The sequence below is a fragment of the Saccopteryx bilineata genome, chromosome 1 (genome assembly GCF_036850765.1).
Source record: "Saccopteryx bilineata isolate mSacBil1 chromosome 1, mSacBil1_pri_phased_curated, whole genome shotgun sequence".
Lineage (NCBI taxonomy): Eukaryota > Metazoa > Chordata > Mammalia > Chiroptera > Emballonuridae > Saccopteryx > Saccopteryx bilineata.
Genome location: NC_089490.1, coordinates 72,668,578 through 72,677,361, shown reverse-complemented (window position 1 = coordinate 72,677,361; position 8,784 = coordinate 72,668,578). Strand labels below are relative to the sequence as shown.

General features: G+C 51.2%; 1 protein-coding gene across 1 annotated transcript; it reads right to left on the bottom strand.

Moving 5' to 3' along the window:
- Positions 1-2,583: 2,583 nt before the first annotated feature.
- POU3F2 (POU class 3 homeobox 2) lies at positions 2,584-4,454 on the bottom strand. The gene has a single exon (XM_066253029.1). The coding sequence runs from the start codon at positions 4,276-4,278 to the stop codon at positions 2,944-2,946; it is 1,335 nt and encodes a 444-aa protein (XP_066109126.1). The 5' UTR covers positions 4,279-4,454; the 3' UTR covers positions 2,584-2,943.
- Between the last annotated feature and the right edge of the window lie 4,330 nt (positions 4,455-8,784).

The window sequence follows — 8,784 nt, the reverse complement described above, 5'->3', positions numbered from 1 at the left end:
GACCATTTCGATTTAATGCTACAGGCACAGTAGCTGAACGGTTTGGGGTTGAGAATTGTTTTTGCAAAGAAAAGTGAATCAGAACAATAGTCTCACTTAATAGTAATAATAATAATAATAATAAAGCTTCTGAAAGTTATCAACGTAAAACCTGGCAGTATATGCATAAAATTTATTCCAAAACTTTATGAAGTGTAAAGGAAGGAAAGTGTTTTACATACAACTCAACTCAGTCAGTTTAAGGTCTAGAGGTTTCCCCCTTAAAACTTGGCACTATTTTAAAAATAAAATAAAGATATTTCAATAATTAGAACAAACTATGAAGGTATTGTGCATTTCTGTTTTATGTAGATAATAAAATATTACTTTAACATAAATATATAAGGATCTCTGCGTTTTTATTTTTCCCCACAAGCACAACCAAATGTACCAAAACAAAGTATTTTTAAAGAGACCGAACAAAAAAATTACATCCCATATAGATTTTGCTCACCTACTCATTTAAAGCTACAGAAAAAACAGTTTCCAGAACCTTTTTGCTTTAAAAGAAATAAATATACATTGAGGCAGGCCACTTAAAAATGATATGAAAATATTTCCCTGGGTAGCATTAAAAAAAAAAGAAGAAAAATAGACAAAGAAACATTTAAACTATTTCTGCATTTCAAAAGACAGATATTAAACATATATACATAGTGGTAAGGTTCAGTGGTAACTTTCATCTCAGTAAACCTCTGAGAGTTAGAGGAGCTATAGACACATCCTCTGAACTCCAGCTTCTAACCTTACCCACTTGGTAATAAGAATCTGAAAATTCATTTCCTCCCTTTACCCTTGACTATTTGCCCTGCTCTGGATTGCTTCACTAAAGGCCAGTCCCCACACTTCAGGACCAAGCAGTGTGATGCACCCCAAGCAGCTCCATGCCCACCTCCTTGTGACATTCATTGGGAGAAATGAAATACAGGCAAATAAATATGCCCATTATAAGTCATCATTTATCTTGCAAAAACATTGAAAATGAAACAATCACCGGTGTTTTTGAAAAGACAATATAAAGCATATATCCTAAAACATTAACTACTGAGTGCAATGCTAATCTGATGCTAAACCATAATTTTATGGTATAAAGATTTAGTTTTTTTAAATAAAAATTTACCTAATTTCTAACCAGAAAAAAAAGCCCCGATCTTTTAAGATGAATAAAAAGTGTTTTCCCTTTTAGCGCCCTTTTGTGCTGATTATTTAAAAATATTTTAACTGATCACAGTTTAATGGCATTCATTTTCAACACAGTTACAGGTTTTTTCACCTACACTTCCCAGTAGATTCTTTTGTTTTGTGAGTTAACCATTTTCCGTCAAGATAAGGTCAAAAAAGCACGTAAAACTATCAACAAAGGGAGAAAAAGAAGGATTGAAAATAGCATTTCCCCCCCCACTTCATTTGGCTTCCTTAGTGAAAGAGGGGGAGAAAGCTGTCCAAGTCAAGCTGGTATTTTCTGTAATAAATTACAGGAGAAGAAGGTGTGGGACCTCAAATATAATTTGATAAAACAAATCAGCTAGTGACAACAAAACCAGTCTAGAGTGGAAATAGTCTCTGTATGAATGTGGGTATTTGTGTGCTAAGAAATACAGTCTAGGCATACACCATTAAGTTCCCAGATTATTTTCTCTATGTTTTTTCTTTTTTAAAAAAGCTATTAGAGGAACAAAGTTTAACTTCTGCTGTTAGCACAAATAATTCCTCCTAAATAAAGTTATTAAAACTAAAGACAGAGAACAATACAGGAGGTGTCTGATACATATTTCCCTAGTTCTTTTCAAAGTGCCACTTTCTTTCTGTTGGACAACTCTGAAAATATAATTAACCTCCTCATATCCTCTGAACTCTTTCACAATGGGCCCGCTTGATAAAATGAAGCAATCAGTCATTCACTATCGATTTCTCTTTTTCTCCCCTATGCAAGCTCCCCAGAAACACTGCCTGAAAATGAAGTTTACTTTGTGGCTGGCAACAAAAACCAATGCTTGACTCTCATTTTTGTATTCCAAACTGGATTCTCACCTTGGATAAAGAGGGTAGACCAGGCACATTTCCTGAAAGCAGAGAATTATTTATTTTGAATGGAGCCAATCGTTTTTTTGCTTTGGTAAAAGGAACAAATAAAAGTTACATCAATGTAAGGGAGAAGAGGAGGTTTGAAGGTAACCAAAGTTCACAAACAGTAAGAAGAACAAGTGGCTACACAGGAGCATTAGAAATGGAGAGTGGCCAAGAGCTGGCTTCTCATCTCTGTTCTAAACAAAACAAAACAAAACAGAAACCGCAACAATTTCAAAATTAAAGGTGGGAGAAAGAAAAATATGTTCATGGATTTGTTCATGTAAACTTCAATTTTCTTGCAGTGCAAATTTATGTGGTTAGATTTTGCCTACATCAAAGAACGTGTGTATTTTTTCCTCTCTCCTGATGGGGATCCACACTAAATAAACACAGCAGCATGTGCCAACTCCAAGCATCAGGAAGCTGTGTTTTGTGTTTATCACGGCTTGGTGGATCTTTTTTTTTTTTTGGTAATTTATTTAGTTTTGCAAAGTATTTATTTTAGTTCTCTTTCTCTCTTTCTCGCTCTCTTCCTCACTCTCTCTTTTTCTCTCTCTTTCACTCTCTCCCCACTCTATGAGACAGACACTCCACTCCATTGCCTGGGTACTAGCCTGTAAAGGTCAAACACATCATTACACCTGCTACCGTTTAAAGGATAGTCCAGTGCCTTAGTTGCTTTCCTTATTTTTTTTTCTTTTTCAGGAGCGGGGAAATAATAATTAAAAATAAAAGAACAATCAGAAGTTATAGAGGGAACAAGGGGGCCGGGAAAAGGGCGGTGGACGGAAGGGGAGGGGGAGCCCCACGCTCTGCCCCTCCCCCCGCTCGAGTTCACTGGACGGGCGTCTGCACCCCGTGGTGTGGTGGCGTGTCCCTACTACCCCCGTACACATCCTCGGCGCCCGGCAGAGTCCCTCCGGGAGGGGTCATCCTTTTCTCTTTCTGTCTCCTGTTACAAAACCAAACTCTCACCACCTCCTTCTCCAGCTGTAAGCTGTCCGCGAGGGAAGTGATCTCTTGGGCCGAGGGCTTGGGGCATTTGAGGAAATGGCTCTCCAGAGCCCCCTTGACGCTCACCTCGATGGAGGTCCGCTTTTTCCTCTTGCGCCCCTGCGCTGCGATCTTGTCTATGCTGGTGGGGCTGCCCGAGGATGAGTCCGCTTCCTCCAACCACTTGTTCAACAAAGGCTTCAGCTTGCACATGTTCTTGAAGCTCAGCTGCAGGGCCTCAAACCTGCAGATGGTGGTCTGCGAGAACACGTTGCCGTACAGGGTGCCCAGCGCCAGCCCCACGTCCGCTTGGGTAAATCCCAGTTTGATCCGCCGCTGCTTGAATTGTTTGGCGAACTGCTCCAGGTCATCCGAGGTCGGCGTGTCCTCGTCCGAGTGCGGGTCGTGGTGCGCGCCTGGGTGGCCCGGAGGACCCTGCGGGGGCGGCGGCGGCGGCGGCTGCTGGTGCGGGTGCGAGTGTGGGTGAGGGTGGTGGTCGGCGTGGTGCGGCTCCTCGTGCGCGTCCCGCAGGCCGTGGTGGTGCAGCCCCGCCGGCTGCCCGCCGGCGCCCAGCATGCCGTTCACGGTGAAGCTGGGCTGTGAGTAGAGCAAACTGCCGTTGGACGCCCCCATGGAGGGCGGGAGGTGCGCTGCAGCCGCCGCGCTCCGCCATGCCCCGGGCCCCGGGTGGTGGTTGGCGGCGTGGTGCACCAGATGCGGTGGCCGCTGCTGTTGCTGCTGCTGCTGTTGTTGCTGCTGCTGCTGCTGTTGCTGCTGTTGTTGCTGCTGCTGGTGCTGCTGCTGTAGGGCGCCTGGCCCGTGCAGCTCGTCGCCGCGGCCGCCTTGCTGGACCACCACCGAGGGCTTGATGTCCGGCTGGCCCAAGGGGCTGGTGGACCACGGGGAGCCGTCGCCGCCGCCCCCGCCGCCACCCCCGCCGCCGCCTCCCCCTCCGCCGCCCCCGCCGCCGCCGCCGTGGGACAGCGCGGTGATCCACTGGTGAGCGTGGCTGAGCGGGTGCCCGTTGCTCTGCAGCGCGCCGTAGTCGCTCTGCACCAGGCTCTGCGCTTCGCGGTAGCCCCCCGCGCCCTGCTGCATGCCGCCAGGCGGCTCGGCGTGCACGATGGAGGCGCTGGAGGTGAGCAGGCTGTAGTGGTTAGACGCTGCGGTCGCCATGACTCTCGGAGCCGGACTGAGAGCTCCGGTTAAGGGAGCCGCGCATTTGACAGTTACTTTTTCGCCTCGGGCTCCTCTCCTGGCTCGCTCGCTCTCTCCCCTTTCTGTCCCCCAGCGGGCAGCTCCGACGCCCGCTCCGACGCCTTCTGTTACTGCTCCTGCTATTACTGCTGCTACCGCCGCCTCTAGCCCGCCCTCGCTCTCTTTCTCCTCCTCTCCCTCCTTGCTTCGCTCACTCTCCCTGTTCTCTCCAGCTCTCTCCCGCTCTCTTGGCAGAGCCGGCTTGCAGCGGCACGCGCCTGGGCCCCGCCCCCTCCGCCCCCTCCCATTGGCTCCGCGCCCTTTGATTTACGTGGATACCACTAGCAACCTCCCAGGCCGGCGCCACTGATTGGCACAGAGCTGCCCCGCCTCTTCCCCCCCCAGCCCAGTCCTCCTAGCCTTCCTCTAGTGCCCCCTCGCCACGCGATTCAGATTCTCTTAGATCTCACCTCCTCTTCTCCCCCACCCCCAGCCTCCACCGCCCCTCTCGGATGGGCCCGCCCCCATCTGTCTCCGCAGCCTACAAGCCGCGAAGAGGTGGGGGCTAGGGGCGGGGGTCGGCCCCCGCGCACTATTGATCACAGCCACTTGGAAGACTTGGGTGGGTGTCTGTGTCTGTGTGTGTGTGTGGGAGGGGGTGTCGGTCCACCTTTTTCGTATAGGGCAGGGGCGGTGTGTGTTTGGGGGAGGGGGGGTGATTGGTAAAGAAGGAGGGAGGAAGAGAAAGGGCTGAGTTGCACCGAGCCGGGAAGCGTACGATTTTTATTCACCTTGGGACACACATACATCAGCGTCTCTTAAACCTAGAGCAAGCTGCCGTTGGACGCTCCCATGGAGCGTCCCCCTGTTGAAGTCTGTTTCTCCCCATGTTTAGAATTTCAATGCACATGTGTTTTTTGCTCCAGGGTGTGCGGACACTTTTGCTCTCAGTAAAGGTCTTCCCTCTTTCCCTTCACCCCAACGCTAGCGCAGGCTTTCTTCCTTTTAGGTTCTAGGCCCAACTGTCTCCCAGCCCTTCCGAGAGAGGACCCCACGAGAGGCAGGCTCAGCCCGCGCATCAGCTTGTGAGAGATTCCTGTTAAGGCGCGGAGTTGCCTGCTTTGACAGCACAGTGGGCCGGATTGAAAGCAAAACAAAACTCTCAAGTCTTTGTCAGATTCCCACACTGGGGCGCGCGCACAGTTTCTAGTTTAGAAAAGTGGGAGAATGCACGCAGACCTTTGCCTTGTGCAAGGCTACGGGGTTCTCAGCTTCGGGTGCGGTGGAGGCACGTACCGCTGCCTGGAGAAGCCGAGACGCAGAGGCTGCGTGAGCGCTCCCCTGCGATCCTGGCGCTCTTCGATACAACTTTTCTGTTAGCAGCTTCGATGGGAGGAAGAGTGTGTGATGGAAGATGTGCTGGTGCTAGGGGAACTTGCCTCATCAGTAACTTCTCCGGTCGCCAGTGGGTGGGGTTGGTCTAACTCAGTTCTCAAGCGCTTTCTGGTGAAGCTCTCTCCTTAGTCTTCAACCAAGAACTCCACAGCGAGACTGCGGGACGGTGCACTAGCGCAGCTCCACCCAGCGCCAGCGGGACACTGTCATTTCCTAGCCGCCCCCGGGCAGGTGCCTGAAGCAGTTCGGAGCCTGCGGAGTCTGCTAGGAGAGGCCTGTGCGTGGACCCAGGCTGAAGTATCAGGACTCCCACCCAGCGCCAAGTTTATGGCGGCGCCGTACTTAGAAGCGCATCACAGGTTGCTGCCCAGAAAGGCAAAAAGACCCCAAGGAAATTGATCGAATTGCCCCTTTTACCCTTTGGCCCTGAGCGTTGTAACTACAACGCTGGCGCTGCTGGCAGTCGTGGGTTTGTGAAGAGAGCCAAATCAACGCTCTAGGGGAGCATTTTGGAGCTTCTGAGCATCTCAATCTAGACACCAAAGTAGAGCGGGCCAGAGAATTCATCATGACTAACGAGGAGCGGAGCTCTTTGGGGAGTGGCTGAGCTGTTTATAAATCACCACACTGAGCACCTGCCGGGCAAGGCGCTCTGGCTGAGAATTTCCACGTGCCCTGTGTTTATGAGCGTGTGTGTGTGGGAGAGAGCGAAATGGTTAGGGGAGGGTCGAACCCATAGGCTGTTAGCGGCACGGACCTGCATCCCCCACGCGCGCACCCGCGCGGCTAGGCGAGGACACACACAGAGTTGTGCATGATCCCAGCGCAAGCGCGGAGCCACGCTGGCCGTGCGCCTGGGGGCTGCCAAGAATTCCGTAACTTTGCCCAGCTCGAAAAAAAGGAAGAAGTCCGAGCCTCGGAGCGCGCAGACTCGGCGGCTAGCCCCCGCGTCTCCTCAACTAGGAGCGCAGAGACTAGGTGGCAGGCAGGACCGCCTCGTCCTGGCAGCGGCTTCGAGTCCTAAACGCAAGGCGCGCGACTCCTCTGGGGTTTGGGAGCGCACAGGCCGCTTGCCAGCCGCGCCTTGTCCTTGTCCACCGCACCCCTCTCATCCCCTTACCCGCTCGCCTTTCCCCCTCCCTCCCCACCTCAGCTGTTAGACTCAGAGCTCTCACAAATGGAAGAACCCAGCCGCAGGGAAGGGTCGCGTCCGGATATTCAGCAGCTCCCCTCCCTTCCCCCTTCCGGGGCAGGTGTCTGCTTTTCTCTGGATTTGATTTCACATTTCTCTAGGGACTAGTGCCTTTGCAGCCGTGGGGTAATACAGTCGAGCAAAGAAAAAGATTTCCAGACATATCTCCGAGGAAACCGAGGTAGCGGGGCTTGGAGTCAGTTTAAAAATCTTCCCCGTCCTTCACTCTTTTTACCCCCCCCCCCGTCCCCGCCTTCAACTCCGGACACGGGGCGCTGGTATCTGTAAGTGGGGGTGGGCAAGGATAGGTTGCACGTGTACATCAAAACTTCCTGTTTGCAAGGGGACTTCACTGGCGATTACTGCTCCGAGATCCAGCCCATCCTGTTGTCTCGGGTCTCCACCCCTCACCCCTGCCTCATTTTACTTGCAGGAGATGGAGACAAACGTTCCCAACCGGGTAAACTCTGGTAGTTCTACGGGATTAACACACCCAATAAATCCTCGGGAGTACACAAAGCAACGCTCTACCCCTGGGCCTCAGCCTTCTCATCCCACCCCCGCGGCCCCGGAGTCGAGCCAATCACCGGGAGGGCAAGGCTAGGCGCGCACTGAGGCTCTGGATAATCGGGATAACACCTCCCCCCCTCCGCCCCGAACCACCCTTGCCTCCCCGCCAGTTGCGGGAGGCCCGGTTGGCGCGAACGCCGGGTTAGGAGTAACCTCGGCTCTCTGTCAGCCTCTTGGCGCGGAGTCTCCCTGGGGCTCCGGAAACCTGGGCTATCGGAGACTTTAGCTCCAGATGGGGCTTCTCTGTTCCCCTCCAGCCCCCCACCGTCGCCTGCGCCTTTCTATGCGTGACCCCGCCTGGGCAGATTCCGCACGTCTGCCTGCCTCTCTCCGAGCGCATAAAGGCACGTTGAAGGTGTCTCAGAGAGACACCTCCAGGTTTTGATTCAGTTCATTCCCTTTCACTGTTCAAAGCAGCTGTTCAAACACAGAGGCTGCTTCCGTTGACGTGGAGAGGATTTCAAACAACCCGAAAATGCTTTGAACTGACAAGGTGTCTCGATGTCTCCCTCACTCCAGCATAGCTCCCCAAGATCACTCTATAGGACAATGGGTGAGCAGACGGGTCGTGCGGGCCTTGCTCCCTCGGGGCGGACTGCGGGGTCCCCTAGGCCCCTTCCACAAGAACAGGCTCGGGGCACCTGCCAGTCCATTTTCTTCCCTTAGGTTTCGAGGAAAGGCTCTCTCTACTCAGTATCTTGACCTGGACTGACTCGAAGAAGTGGTGAGCACTCCCTCCTGCCCTGGTGCTCGTAGGGACAGGAAACAACTCAGCTAATCTGAGTTTAACCAAAAAGACCCATATTTATTCCCACACTGTCACAGTCCTCAAAAAGAGTTAGGCGAGCCTGTCTCAGTAGCTCTTAGCACCTTCACCCAATGTCCCCCCAAGTCTTCACCTGAGTAACAGCAATGGGACCAATCCATGCATTCAAACTTAAACTGTAATTTATTAACTCGTTCCTCTAGCAAACACACACCGTATGTAAAATGTCATTTATTTATTTCTATATAGCAGGACTTGACAGGAAGAAAAAACTCCATACATTAGACTGAAAGAACATGATTATTAAAATAGTAGAAAGATGGTATTCATCTGATAGATCTTAATTTATTTATCATCTATGTATTCATATGATAATAGCAATAAAGAGACAAAGGAGATTTCCTTAGGAGGTGGCAACTGGTTTAAACCGGTAAAATTGCCTCAGTGTGTGTGTGTGTGTGTGTGTGTGTGTGTGTGTTTTCAATGTATCCACTTTGGAGGATTATTTGAATCCCTCCTCCTTTTCATCCTCCTCTGTCTTCTGACTTGTCTCAGTCATTCA